The 15,943-nt window shown below is 39.9% G+C and overlaps 1 protein-coding gene across 1 annotated transcript in view; it reads right to left on the bottom strand.

Moving 5' to 3' along the window:
- Positions 1–15,943, bottom strand: part of LOC104135572 (prolyl endopeptidase) — a 110,924-nt gene that overhangs the window by 75,731 nt on the left and 19,250 nt on the right. The window contains exon 6 of the mRNA XM_035888812.1: positions 4,076–4,181. Coding sequence (XP_035744705.1) covers positions 4,076–4,181 — 106 coding nt within the window. The remainder of the gene's footprint in view (positions 1–4,075; positions 4,182–15,943) is intronic.

Raw genomic sequence — 15,943 nt, 5'->3', positions numbered from 1 at the left:
TGATGCAACTTTCTGGTTATTAAGTCTGATGGCACCTTTTTGGTTATATTTTGTTATCTTGTCCTGACATCCTACCCACTGAAAGAGAATCTTCTAATGCAAACTTTGCCACGGTTATAAAAGAACAGAAGTCTGTTTAGGAAACACACATTCAATCATTCAACATACCCTGCCATTTTCACCACTTCCTCTACAAATTTACATCTAACCTACAGATAGAGAGGACTTTCTCATCCTCTTCTAGTTTCTGGCTATTTTAGTTCCTAACACAAGACACTTTTCCCACCTCCCATCCCCCAAGAAATTATTTCTCCTTTTTCAGGAGCAGAAAGTGTTAATAGCAGCATTTATTTTTAGTTTTCAAAATTCATTCTCTTTGCTTCTGAACTACCAAAAATACACACAGGCATAAACAAGTAATTGTGCTAAATTTTTAAAAATCAAGTTATCCCACGTTACTTTTCTTAAGTCATGAAATATGGATATTTATCTCCCAGTAAAAAGATACATTTCTCTATCTTGGGAATAAACTACTGATCTATAACCATAATGAACTGCATTTCACAGACATCCCTCCAGCTTTCCCACAGAGAACCACCTGGCATTTTGGCAGTCAGTACTAAGGTCGCAACACTGAACTTTAGGACTTCTTCACAGCCATTTGTTAGCAAGTGAGCCAAATAAGCAGCCTTTATCATTGCAACCATCATCTCTCAGAAATAGTAACACAACTACAGTTAGCTCCACAAAGCCCTCACATCAGAAGGAAAAGAAATTCACTCTTCAGTGGTCATATTTCTTGACAATGAGAACATGTTCTTTCTAAAGAAAAGCATTTAAGGAACTAAGAAATTTGATTACCTCCTGTCAAAGGAAAAGAGGCAATAAGGTAGGTCACAGGTGAGAATTAGTTCTTTGCATTTTTGTGCAATTCTAAGTAACAGAAAATTCTCTAACTTAGTTTTACATGTATCATGTATGCAGTGGAATGTTTACCTTAGGACAGAAAGTATTTTAAAAGAGAAAAAATCATGATTACATGATTGAAACATTATTTTATAAACAATATCTGCTACAGAGCGGCTTTAAAAATCTGTTGAAGTGTGTCATTCTATAACTAGGGGTTTTGCCACAAAGTTCGTAAATATTAGAACTTATCCATTACCTTTTGCTTAGCAGTTGCTTTTACTTCCTCACAAAGAAATACATGGTGTATATATAATGGATGCCATATAAAACATTACTACTGCCTGTTACCTTTTGAAAAGGCCTCATTGCCTTTTGTGGGTGATGCCCTCTGAACAAGCCTAGAGAAGGTTGAGACTTGAAAGATCTAAAGCATAAAATTACAATTTTCTAAAGAACTAGTGTATTCTTGGACAACCTGGATTAAAAAAGCAAGTAGGGAAGAAAAAGACATGTCTGAAAATCTAATTATTTATCTATATCAAGTCCCATCTAAGACACTGGAAAAACACTAGCTATCCTACTTTTTTTTGCTTTTATATTTTTTTTCAGAACTAAGATGAGTTATTTGGAACACTAGAATGGATTTTTGAATAAACAGATCATTGTAAACAGGTCACGTAAAAAGGCTCAGATTAAACATTCAATAGTTCTGAAGGAGGAAAATGGGAAGAAGTATTTTAGATGTCACCAAAGGTATGAGGTCTACTCATAAATAGTCTGTTCTAGAACATAGAAGGATAATGTAATACATTTTAGAAGTACAGATACTTTTCTAAGACACTTGATTATTTTAACACCTCATAGCAAGCCTACTACTTACATAGCCCCTTGTACTGAACACTGCATACTACACAAAAATACTGGCTCTTGTAATGCTGTGTATCTCATGGTTTCATTAAGAATTCTCTAAGCATTGCTTAATCTTAACCCATCTGAACATACCTTGAGATATTACTGAGCAGTTTGTACAAACTGGCAGTTAAATGCAAGTCTTAAGAGTTGCCATTAAACTCTGTTATTCTAGAACTGCTTATTTACTTGTCTAAAACAGCTTAAATAATGAAATTTGGCAATAATTTCTCCTAACTTCATAAGGAACCTCTTCTATACTTGCTGTCCTGGAAAATTACAAATTGAACTAAACTACACATCTTGTAGTCTAGATAGATACAGCCAAGAATTAAGCTAACATGTATAACTGTTTGCTCAATTTTATTGCCTCTGGCCACCAAAGGCTGAAGGATCAGTGGTTCAGGGTATTTATATTTGAATGGAAGATCAACTCTAGGAAACATCAACCCAGATGTTTACTGTTAGGTCTGTACTTACTAACATGGAGGTAGAAAGACAGGGGTAAAAGGTAAGAGTCTTTGTACAGAAAATGCATTTGGCAACTTAATGAGACAGTTCCTAAGTTTATAAAATAGAGAATTTGTTCAAGCAAATAGTTACAGATCTTTCCTTTTACATGCCAAAGGGAGATTTGGAGAGGTGGAACAACTCCCACCTATCAATAAACAAATAGGGAGGCAAGTCAAAGCCCGGTTCAGAGAAAAAACTTAAAGAAGCATTTCCAAGCCCAGAAAAGGTTAAACTGTAGGTTTACCTTATACCAGGTAGTACAAAAATAGAAGTTTCATAACCTCATCTATGGTCTTTCAAGGCTTCATGCTAGTATTCTCTTCAAGATTGTCCTGTGTATCTGTACACAGGAGGGTGAATACGGGAGGAGAGCTATGCTTTTTATGTATTCTATCTCTAGCTGAAAAGTGTCAACTTGAATGACAATGCAATTTATCATTTATGAAAATGCTTCACTGTACTAAACAGTTTTATCTACAGTTTTACGTTTGTAATAAAGTTGCATGGAAAGCATCTGTAATGATTTTGCTCAGGTCTGCCATTTTCTACATTCAAGTGGACATTAAACAACTACTCAGTTGTCCAAGACAAGTTTAGAAGTAATTAAGAAATATCCTTCATAAAAAGAAAAGAGTTACATGCCCACAAAACAAAATTAATAAGCCCCCAGAAAGGAATATAAAACTGTTAACTATCATCACTAACACTTAACTCACCAAAATTCAAAATATTGCACTAAGGCTTGTTGATGAACTAAGGGAAGACCACACATCCACGTAGCATAATAAAGGCAGGGAGAAACAAAACTATACACCCCGCACTGCAGAGCTGCTACCAGTTCTAATCATGCTCATAAGCCTCAAATATTCTGTTTCTGGGCAAGAGAGCAATTTTCTCAAGATCCAATATTTAACAAGGAGCTACTGCAGCATTTATTCTGTTTCTGAAGTTTCTGAAGACAGAAGCCACAAAAAAAAAAATAAAAAAAATCAAAAAGAGCTAAATTGTGTTTATGCAAAACACATGTTGAAGAAGAGATTTCATTAATCCAATACTCTGGAAATACAAAACCACCAATCAGTAAAGCAACTAACTATGCCAGCCCTCAACAACAGCCATATGGAGCAAAGTACCATACTTTAAACCCATACCACTGAGGATAAAAAGTCAAATACACAAAAGCCAAAGGCTAATCCAACTAGAAGGCAAGAAGCGAACAGTTCATGAATCAGTATTTGAAATATGAGTAGATACTCCCACCATAATAATAATGATGCTACAAAGCAAAGTTATATTGCTAAAATATTAGAGGATTTTTGTTCATTTCCTAGTACAATATGGAGAAAAAATGTTACCTATAAACCAGGTACTTTTTTGAAAAAGGGAGATCAGTGCTTGAAGGGAGACACATGAATTTTTGAAATGTAAAAAAATTAAACCTGAAAAAGTACTAGTGGTGTAGAAAGAAATGAACATACATTGGTAAGGCTGCTTATATTATCTCAATTTTTCCTTTTAAACAAGCTACAGAACTAAGAATGGAGTTTTCCATCTACTGGTACATAAAAGAAATTTGAATGCTAGCAGAAGCAGTGCATATTTTCTCATGATCTCTGCATTAGAACAAAAGAGAGGAGGTTAAGCAACATAAATTTAAATATATATATTTAAACATAAATAAAGTATTTCCAGTCTTACATTGTTTCAAAATGAAGAGAAACTTACAAAGCAAGAAGACGCATACCTGATATACCCTGAGACTCTGCCTGTAGGTCACAGTACCACAGTCTGTTCACTGGATCACACCCTTCTCGGATAGACAGCAAGACATATCGACCATCGTCCGATACCTGTAGGAAGTTACAGAAAAATCAAAGACAATTCATCCTCTGGAAAAAAAAAATCCAACCTGAAAAGTTAGTCCCTAAACCCCTAGCAAAAAATAAATTGATACTACAATTAGTTGAGTGAACAGATATGTATGGAAGATGAGAACTCACCAAGAACTCATTGCTTACATCAACAAATAATATAAGTATAGTCTGCTGACATTTCAGGAGATCAAACCTAACACTGTTACCTGCTTGTTCACACTGTGAATTTAAAAAAAAAGAAGTTTATTATTATTAAAAGTACTCCAGCAGAAAAGGTGTCTAAATGAGTCAGGGTGGCATCTGCTCCACCATGGACCTCCATGGGCTGCAAGGGGACAGCCTGCCTCACCATGGTCTTCACCATGGGCTGCAGGGGAATCTCTGCTCTGGTGCCTGGAGGACCTCCTCCCCCTCCTTTCTCTCCGACCTTGGTGTCTGCAGGGCTGTTACTCTCACATATTCTCACTCCTCTCTCACAGTTGTTCTGCAGCGGGTTTTGCCCTTTCTTAATTACTACCCTCTACTACTATTTCACGTAGGAACAAATGATACGGAAAGCAGAAACCTGAGCAAAATCAAAGAAGACTTCAGAGCCCTGGGGGTACAAGTGAAAAGCATTGGGGCCCAGGTTATCTTTTCCTCTATCTTACCAGTCCGAGGGAAGGGAGCGGCCAGATACAGGCGCATCATGTACATAAACTCATGGCTACGTGACTGGTGCCGTCGTGAGGGTTTCGGCTTTTATGACAATGGGACGTTCTTTGGCGACTGCAACCTGTTAGGGAGAGATGGGGTCCACCTCTCTAGGCGGGGCAGGGGAATCCTAGGCAGTAGGTTGGCCAACTTGGTACGGAGGGCTTTAAACTAAAGGACTTGGGGGGTGGGGTGCGGGGTCAGATCGCAGTCACATCTGATGGGGGAACAAGTGTGTCTGTTCAGTGCAGCAATATACGTGATGTGGCTACTTCCCATCTCAAAAACCAGAAGACCAACTGCCCTAAACGGGGGTTTGGCTGTGGCAGATCTTCTTTCATCCCTCCAGGGAAGCCTAGGTGCTCAGCTGCCTCACTGAAATGCCTTTATACCAACGCACGCAGCATGGGGAACAAGCAGGAAGAGCTAGAGTTCTGTATGTGGTTGCGGGGCCATGATCTCATTGCGATTACAGAGACATGGTGGGACAACACGCATGACTGGAACGCTGCCATTGATGGCTATGTGCTCTTCAGGAAAGACAGGCCTATGAGACGAGGTGGTGGAGTTGCTCTTTATGTAAAAGAGCAACTGGAATGTATAGAACTCTACCTGGGAGCGGATGAAGAACAAGTTGAAAGTTTATGGGTGAAAATTAAGGGGCAGGCCAACATGGGTGACACTGTGGTGGGTGTTTACTATAGGCCACCCAATCAAGATGAGGAAGTTGATGAGGCCTTCTATAGGCAGCTAAATGTAGCCTCACAATCGCAGGCTGTGGTCCTCATGGGAGACTTCAACTATCCGGATATCAACTGGAAGGACCACACGGCAAGATGCGCACAGTCCAGGAGGTTCCTCCAGAACATTGACGATAACTTTTTGATCCAGTGTTGTTTATCGGGAGCGCATACGAAGAAGCGAGGGCCGGGATTTGACAAGCTCCAAGGTAAACATTGACCTGGTCACCGGTAGGACACAGGAGCCCCCACCGGCCGGGCAGGCCTCGGCCTCTCCCTAGAGCAGAAAGGCACCGTTGCCAAGCCGCCATCGACCGCCACGTCCAACACCAGGGCACTGATGACACTGGTTCACAGCTGTCTGGCAGTAATAAGTGACAAGCAACAAGTGATGGGACGAGAGGAAACGGCCTGAAGATGCACCAGGGCAGGTTTAGATTAGATATTAGAAAAAATTTCTTCACAGAAAGGGCTGTCAAGCACTGGAAGGGGCTGCCCAGGGAAATGGTTGAGTCCCCATCCCTGGGGGTATTTAAAAGGCAGGTAGATGTGGCACTTAGGGACATGGTTTAGTGGTGGACTTGGCAATATTAGGTTTCCGGTTGGACTCAATGATCTCCAGGGTCTTTTCCAACCTAAATGATTCTACAATTCTATGATTCTTTCCCTGTTTTCATTCTCTTTGTGGTTAGAATAATTTCTGTGCTGGTATTCATCATTTTGATCCTGTGAGCTACTGGCAACTCCAGACGGGACAGCCTAGCTCTGCTGCCGGTTGTACTGCACCTTCCTACACGCCATTGCGCAGCGCTTGCCACAACTTTGTTTTCTCAGCAGCCTGAGCCAGGGTTACACAGTTGCACCATCTTAGAGTTGGACCTTTGCCTCTTGACACAGAGGGAGGTAAAAGCTGGGGAGAAGATGAAAGGGGAAGGGTTGCAGAGAGATGTTCACAGTCTATAGGAGGAAGGTAAAAAGGAGCATGCTTGGCATTATCTTCTTAATGGAAATTGCACCAAGTACAACAGAATGCTGCAACTTCACAAAGGAGCTAAATTGCATCTTCCGTTTTTTGCTGCTGACAGTTGTACCCAACAGACGCACATGCACACACACACAATTTTCTTCCACTGAGGTTGCTGACCTACGAAATCACTGTTTACAAAAATCTGTGACTATGTATGCTTTGGTGGGGACATGTGAAAAAAGATGAAAAAACCCAGGGCCAAGTCAAGTTGGTCTTTGGGAGATACAGTTATTAGGAATCATAGAACCCCTTGGATTGGGAGGGCTCTGGGGGAAGCCACCTCGTCTTGCCTGCCAGCACCCCAATGCTTTTTGGCTGAGCTGCTCCAACCAGTGGGTCCACAACCCCATCTTGATGCTTGGGGGCTATTCCAGCTCAGGGACAGGACAGTGTCTTTGTGTTTGCTGAACTTCAGGAGGTTCCTCTTGGCCCGTTCCTCTGTCTCATCCAGGGTACCTCTGAAGACTAATCCTGCCATCAAGGCCGTGAACTGCTTCCCCCCCCTCTGGGTTACCATTACCCGCCGACTTGCTGACGTGCCTTCCGCCCCTTGTGCTGGTAACTGATGATGCTGATGCTGAACAGGATCGGCCCTGACGTTGTTCCTTGAGCAATGCCACCTCTGCTGAGAGGGACCTGGGAGTCCTGGTGGACAATAAGCTGACCATGAGCCAGCAATGTGCCCTTGTTGCCAAGAAGGCCAATGGTATCCTGGGGTGTATTAAGAGGAGTGTGGCCAGCAGGTCGAGGGAGGTTCTCCTCCCCCTCTACTCTGCCCTGGTGAGACCCCACCTGGAGTACTGTGTCCAGTTCTGGGCTCCCCAGTTCAAGAAAGACGAGGAACTCCTAGAAAGAGTCCAGAGGAGAGCTACTAGGATGATAAAGGGACTGGAGCATCTCCCCTACGAGGAAAGGCTGAGAGAGTTGGGCTTGTTCAGCCTGAAGAAGAGAAGACTGAGAGGGGATCTCATCAACGCATACAAATATCTTAAGGGCGGAAGTCAAGAGGACGGAAGCAGTCTGTTTGCAGTGGTGTCCAGCGACAGGACTAGGGGCAATGGATGCAAACTGAAACACGAGAGGTTTCAGTTGAATATGAGGAAGAACTTCTTCACTCTGAGGGTGGCAGAGCACTGGAACAGGCTGCCCAGGGAGGTTGTGGAGTCTCCTTCTCTGGAGATATTCAAAGCCCGCCTGGATGAAGTCCTGTGTAGCATGCTCTAGGTGAGCCTGCTTTAGCAGGGGGGTTGGACTAGATGATCTCCTGAGGTCCCTTCCAACCCTTACGATTCTGTGTGATTCTGTGATTCTGTAATTAAATACATTATCACAGAGGCACTACCAGCGTCGCTGATGGACTCAGCCTTGATCTGTCTTAGAGCTGGCTGGTATTGGCTCTATCAGACATCGGGGAAGCTTCTAACAGCTTCTCACATAAGCCACCTCTGCAGCCCTCCCAGTTCCAAAACCTTGCCAGATAAACCCAATAAAACAACTAATGTACAGCACTAACCTGACATTTCAGTAACTAAGAAGGGACTCGGTATAAACACTCTAAAACTACAACCTGCAGCAAGAAGTTAAAAAAAAAAAAACACCCAACCAACCCCCACCACCAAACCCACAAACCACATTAAAAATATCTCTCAGTCAATGACTTCAACATGGAGAAGTTTAACAATCCACTACGTTGAATATAAAGCACTGTTCAGTCCTGTGATCAACTGGATTGCTAGGGTCCTACTGAACTACAGTACTCAAAAAGAACGCTCCCACATCAATTAAAACATAGCTTTATGTAGCTCGACAGAAATTTCTCAAAAAAATACAGGGCAGCCACACCTAGTGATATAGGTGTCCAGTTTCTCTCTAGTCAATGACTATAATTCAAATCCAATGTTAAATTGTGCAAGAGTATTTGCTAACTTAGCCATCTTTGTAAAGACACAATGAAGTGGCTTTTGTCCAAAAAACCCTTAAGAGTTTCTGTGAAAATGAGGTCAAAACTGCTGAACTTGAACTTCCAAACTCCTTCATCAAGGTATCAATTCCATGCAAAAGGAAATTTACCTCCCCTCCCCCAAACCCTATGGAAATAAATGGAGCCCAGCAGTGACCCGAGAAGGACCAGCTACATGTATCTCATTGAAAATCAGTAATTTGGGATATACATATTAATTCAGGTATTTTAAGAGATGCAGAGATGTACAACTGCACTTGCTCATCAATCAAAGGAAAAACTGTGCTGCTGAAACTGCTAATACTTAAGTGAAAGAGGCATTTATCTCAGTCAAGTCTTTACTTTGATCCCTGTGTAAGCACAGATTTTTTTACTGTATAACCTGTCAGCTCAACTGAATCTACAGAAAAGAGTTTGTCACTAACTTCTGAAAATGGGCCTTCAGTGCATCTTACAGGTCTACATAAACTGACTGCTGCCTCCTCTACACGAGGAGGGCTCTTCACCATGCTTCCTCTCTTCACCAATTCCAACATGGCCAGCGTTTGAGCCTTTGAATATCCTAGATATGCTAGAACCTAGGTTCATCAAATGACGCTAGATTCACACTCTTGGTTAATTAAACCCTGTAAGATCATTTTGCTGACACATGCACACCTCTACATCACAGTACTATGTACAGAGCTGTAGAGTTTAATCAGAACAATACCTGTTCTTTGAATGGGAAAACCAAAATTTACTTGCTCACAATGGCAGGACAGTGAAAACCAAGTCAGCACTTGGCATATGGCAAACATACTTGCTCTGCATAGCTGCTTTGTCAATCTATTTTTTAAGAGAAAAAGCTGAATACTCACCTACTTAATACTGTTATTCACAGTATGACAAACAACAGAAAAAAATACCTGAGTGGTAGAGGTTAGCTTTAGATTTCTGGGTGCCTTATTCCAATGCTTCCAAAGGCAGATGCTAAAAGTCAACCTCAGAGGTAGAAAAAGGCTGGCAGCTTAGTTCCTCTAAGTGACAGTCACTTAATTCACACGAGATTTTCCCTCAAGTTCTCAAGTAATGGCATTAAATAAAATTTCTTGTTACAAAGCAGTATGAAATCCCTTAGAAACCATCCAAGCTGGTAATTTTAAGGGCACTTCTGCTTATCATGGCAAACTAAATGACTCTTACAGAGTTTTCATTTTTGCCATTTCACACACAAAAATCTAATGCTGCTGTTAAACAAACACTATAAGCTACAACCTCATGATAAATTTTCTAGTGAAGCTTTTTGGTTTGCCTCTGCACGTGCATGTACACACAGGATAAAATTTCCAAAATGGTGTCTACTGGTACATAAAGTCATCAATGAATCCTTCTCTCTGCTCAGGCTTTCCAAACACACTCCGCATCCTGGCAAAGCTTTTGAAGGTGCAAGTCCACCAAGGGAAGGCAGGAAGTAACGGGAAGTCATCAACTTAAAGCTTCCCTCTCCTGATTGAGCTGTTTTGAGCATATTCCAAAATTACCAGATTTAGATGTTGTATTACCAGCCGATACAGAAGGCTGTTTCCTGTCTACATTCTTATATGACAATATCTAATAGAAATTTAAAACTCTAGTCACAAAATATGAATCCGAGTTCTGGAAACTTTCCATTTGGCCCTAAACACATCTTCAAAAAATTCTTATTCATAAATTGTAATGACTTCTTAGATTTACTTTGGTTAATATTCATAACATTAGTTGTGCAAAAGACCATTAGAATTAGCTATGCAAAACAAATTTCAGAAGAATTAGTCCCTAATCATACTGTTATTCAAACAGATCAACAGTTTTGAAGACACAAGAAGACAACTAAGTAGAATACAGAGCCATACTTCAGTATAGGAAAACTAACAAAAAAACCCCAACAACCAAACACTCCTCAAAAACAAAACAAAAAAACCCCAAATGAGTGTTTCCAAGTTTTATTTTTTTACAAGCATTTTGTCAACAACTAATTACACCACTAAAAAAGTCCATACAGCTGAAAGCTCCCAAGGCAAATAGATTCCTACTGGACTGAAAAAAACAGCTAAGATAGCTTTAACGGGACAGCCTGCAAAACTGAGATGTTTTGCCTCCTCCTCTAAAGATGGGAGTGTATCCAGAAACAGGAACCAAGATTAAGTGATCCTTTTTGAAAGAAGCATCTTCAGTGTTTTTAGACAAACATTACCTGCAGGTGTCAGGTTTAATTAAACTAGTGATTGCAATATGCTGCTTAAACAACTGTTCATACTTGTAAAAGCACCAAATTTCCTTCTCTTCCTCACCAATTCATAAAACATGTTAAGCAATTGCAAGTGGTACATACAAATATATATTTCATTTAAACTCAAGAGTATGACACACAAAATTCTTTCAGTCATAGTCAGAACCCCCACAAATTTGTTCTTTGCTGCTGTGAGTTAATGGTTAACAGAAGACTGCTCGCTTTACCCAAGAAAGCAAACTTATTTGCAAATTTCAGATGTTGTTGCAAGGGCAATTCAGAACCTCTGATGACAGCACATCTGAGTACATCTAATGAGTTTTTCCTTCCACATTCCCAGCTGGACTACTGAAGAGTTGATAGCAGTTTATGTTTAATTTGAAGTAGGAATTCCCAAAGCATATTGCTGGTGGGATGCCAATTAGGTCTGTCTCTATCACTAAAGCTGTTCTTGCATCAGTGAGTTCTATAACCCAAAGGAATTTGACAGAAACAGGACAAGACACTGTTGACTGCAGCATGCTAAAATGTTTAGTATTATACTGCAGATTTAGACATCCACATTGCAAAGTTGCAGTTTGATGAGCAAATACTGGCAGCAGTATCAGCTTATACGGTCTCCACTTCTAGCTCTTCCTACTGCTATGGTTGCTTGTATCCATGCGAGTTGGTTCCCTAGTCATGCCAATACAAGCATTTACGATTTGTGTGGTAAACTGGACTGGGGAGCTGATCCAGCTGAAAAAACAGCATGATAAAAAAAAAAAAACCACCACCAAACAACAATAAAATAAAATAAAAAAGAAGAATCCAGAAAAAAAACCCACCACAAAATGAAGAATAATCCAGGAGGGAAAAAAAACCAAAACAACCCCAAAAACACAATAAAAAAGAAAGGAAAAAAGTCCCTCTGCTAGATTAGTATCTCAGTCAGTTCACTGAGCAGTTGCACAAATGGCTGAGCTAGCACGCTGCACCAAGCAGCCTGGAAACATGAATAACAGGGGCAGAGATTGCTTAAGGCAGCTTAGATGGCAGTACTGACAAATGCGGAATCATGGCCTGAATGCCACTGACACTTCTATATCATGAACAGACATGAGCCTGGGTTTCACAATGGCAAAAGGAAATAGCATTTCCCAACTATCATTTGGGTTATTCTTAGGCTCCTACATCATCTTCATGAGCTGAACTGCAATCCTTGCTGTTGGCCCACAAACTTATGAACTGAAATTTCATACCAGCATTTCACTCAAATCTTAAAATGCATTCATGCTTCAGCATAAGGGAGACAGCTGTAGAGTCAGAACTGACAGCTTGGATGAGAAGTAAATTCTCCTGGTTTCCCACATCCACACTGAAAAGGAATTTCTGAGAGATCTGGATGCTAGTCAGTGCGCATTTCTCTCATTAAAATGATTTCTACAATTTCAAACAACACCCACTGGTAAAAGGTAAGGAGGTTATAAAGCAACTGAACATCTTAAAATGACATTTAGGTCCTGTCAAAACAGGACAAAATAAATCCTGTAGCCTTTCAACTGGGGCTTTTAAAAACCTTCAGCATAACAATGATTTTATTGGCATAACACAGCACTAACACCTAACTGAGCACTAGTAAAGGAAGCACTATTTCAAAGAGCTGATGTTGGCATATAGTTTGCAGTTTCACTGCTACCAGTCACTTGGCGCTTTTGAATTTATTAGATCTGTTACTTCTGAAATATTTGCTGTGGCCGTCTTTATACCACATAAATATACAGAACTATCATTACAACAGCTGTGCTCACAAGTACTATTCTATTTACTCTTTCAAGGATCAAACCTTTTGAAATAAAATCTTTATAGAGAAATTTTGGTTTTTACTAGTAATTCTGTTTCAATGTTACCTGTTCTCTCCGTTTTAATGAAAAGTAACCACTGCTTAGAAAAACTTTAAGAGATGAAGTGGTTTACCTGTAACATCAATAAATCAATGGGTATCAAAAGAAGAAAAATGATTTAAAGCCTAATTAGTAAAAGGAGTTTTTCAACTACTTAATTTTTTTCTTTCATTATAAAATATAGCAAATTCATCATGCAAGCCTTATAAGGAACCCCAAAGGGTTATATGTTCTGCATTTATAATAGCAGTAACTACCTACGAGGATCCACAGCAAAAGTGAAGCTAAATATTTTGTCTACTAGCAGCACATTTCAGACCAAAATTCATACATAATTAAACAAAAAAAGAGAAAGAATGAACAGGAGAAGGCTGTCAGGTTTTCAGACTTCCTGGCTTTATGTATTACTCCTCAACTAAAACGTCAATAAGAGAGACATTAAAGTGCTTTGCTTCCAAGTAAAGTGCATGACAGCAACCCCAGTGAATATTAATGCTAGTTCTTTGAATACTACCTAGGTAGTCACCCCTGCAAGATTCAGGAGAAGGAAGAGCTCTCTATTTTTAGTTCACAAACAGAGCCCCTTTGAGTGTACGGTATTATATTAAGGCAACTGTATACACACATCACTGCTTTTTAAGCTAACCAATTAAAAGTTTTACCACCTTTGCCCTTTTTATTATCAAGGTGGAAAAAACCTAATCACAATGTAATTTGTTTCTGCATAACAAGATATAAAAAGATTAAATAAGTAAAATTCAGTTATTAGATAATATGCCTGCATTGAGGAAAAGTTAACCCGACTTCTTTAACTGAAGCCATTAACACTATTATAACCTACAACCTGATCCACATCTGCAATTATTTTACAAACTACTGCTCTTCATACACTAGTGTCCTTTGCATATGGAACAAGGCAACTGTCATTGCTATCTAATACGTTTCCAATGAAACTGAGCAAATGAATCACATGCAAAAATAAAAATAATAAAAAAAAATAAAAAAAAAAAAATCAAAGTTCACAACATCACACAGAATCAAAGCTTTTAAACAGAGCCAAATGGTCGAATTAGTAACTGGACTCAAACCATCCAGAGAAGACAAGATGGGTGGCAATAAAGATGCAACCATGTGATGCATAGCATTAATTAACTAGGAAATAAAAACTCATAGCATCAATAAGCTGCATTTTAAAACTCCTACAATTTCTACTATGCATAAGCAGTTTAGAACTACCCAGAGTGACTGACTAGTATTTTTTTGGTTTTAGTATTCATTTAGGAGTGTACCCAGCCGCCACAATAAGACAGACTGATAACAGCAGTTACTTCCTAAACCTTAGCTAAATGCCACACAAAGATTTTTGCATAACACCACTGAACCTGAACATGATTTGACCAAGAAGAATCTACATGGAAGAGACATTTCAGATTGATACAGAAATTACCTGCCTTGTGTTACGCATCAATATTTTAAAGCTTCATATCAGATGGGTAAAATATGGCAAAACACAAACCATCTAAAGAGAAAGGAGTACAAATTCCTGTAGAATTTGCCAAAACATTAGGTCAGTAAAAGATCAGAGCAATTACACTATCCAAACAGTTTCAAGTGTTCTAATGTCATAGATGTGCACATGCTCCCATGCCACAAAGTTCTGCTTGCACAACAAAGTCAAGGCCATCTGCTGTAATCTCCCAGGTTTCAAATCCCACTTTTATTAACTCACTATTAGAAAAACCAAAGCTGTTTCCCTTCCTAGCATGGGAAACAGTTTTTCATAAGGTAAAATGATCTTGAAGGGTTTTTTTGGGGGGTGGGGTGGGATGGGGGGTGTTTGTCATGAAATGAACATAAAGCTATGCTCTGACATTATCTTTGCAGTTGTGCTAGGAAGTCACTGATGCGTGCATATAGGTCCTATCACATTTTCTGTTCTAGCAGTCTTTTGAGAAGATAAGGACCAGGGCAAGAACTCCCTTTCATTAAGCAACTCTTGGGACTGTCTACACCATTCAAAACCTCTGAAGCTGGTACTCAAACACTGCAAGTGCTTCATTTTGTTTTCTAGTTGCATCAGACTGGTTTAATCAATTACGACTTCAAATATCTAGTGATGGTTGATCACAGGAATGCATAATTTCAGAATCAGGTCAGACAGAAACCACTTACTACATTCCGAGAAGGCGGCCTGACGTACATACTCTATGCAGAGCATGGACTGATTATATGTTAACAACATGCCAGTGTGCTCTCTCCATCAGTTCCCCAGGTTAGAAAAACTGTGTTGGGCATTAATTTAATTTCCTTATTCCAGGCCAGTTTTTATTCTTTGATTTCCAATACAATGTGCTGGTATAAAGATCCATATCCTTCTGAGGCTCTGCTAAGCCTGGAGTTGAAGGAGACCTACCAAAGCCAGAGAACTGGGACTTTGACCTTAGATCATAGTGCTTATGACTGTTTCAATTGTAACAGGACACAAGACAACCTTGTTCAGAAGAACACAGCAATATGTGCATGCGTATTTACATGCATTCTCTTTCTTAAATCTAGTACACAGTAGAATCAGTAGCTTTGTGAGGTGACAGACCAACATCACGTGATTTTTCCTGTGGTTTTCAGCTTGCTTTTGAGTACAATGAAAGCACCAAAGCATCAGGAACTTGGCTATGTAAGAGATTACTATCTAACATAGCCCCATATGCATCCAGAAAGATTGCCTGCCTGTTTCTTAATGGTAAAATTCTCCAGACCTATTGCCAGGGCTGAAAACAAGATATTCATAGCAGGCTTCTATTCCAGATTCAGCATTGACAAAGATAGCATAAGGCTTTAGAAAAATTCCCACAGCCCTGTTTAGTCCAGCAGCGAGCCTCACTTGAGCAAACTGACAAATGTTTTGAGCCCGTCCCCTCCATGCTGCTCACTCCTCCTCTGTGGATACTACACTTCCACGTTCCTGCAGTGAAAACACACCACAGCCAGCACACGTCTGGCACAGCCTACTCCCCAGTGCTCTGAATTTCATTGACAAGATCACCTCCCTGGTTGAGAACCACTGATGTCAACTCACAACTCTAAACATTAAAAAAAAAAAAATATATATATATATAGTCAATTCAGGGACTGTGCACTGTGGTTGGTAGACAACGACATGAAAAACTGTACTTGTATTACTGCTGGC

The sequence above is a fragment of the Egretta garzetta genome, unplaced genomic scaffold, assembly GCF_000687185.1.
Source record: "Egretta garzetta isolate BGI_Z169 unplaced genomic scaffold, ASM68718v1 scaffold10, whole genome shotgun sequence".
NCBI lineage: Eukaryota > Metazoa > Chordata > Aves > Pelecaniformes > Ardeidae > Egretta > Egretta garzetta.
The sequence above is the reverse complement of the archived record's forward strand: the minus strand, read 5'-3'. Positions and strand labels throughout refer to the sequence as shown.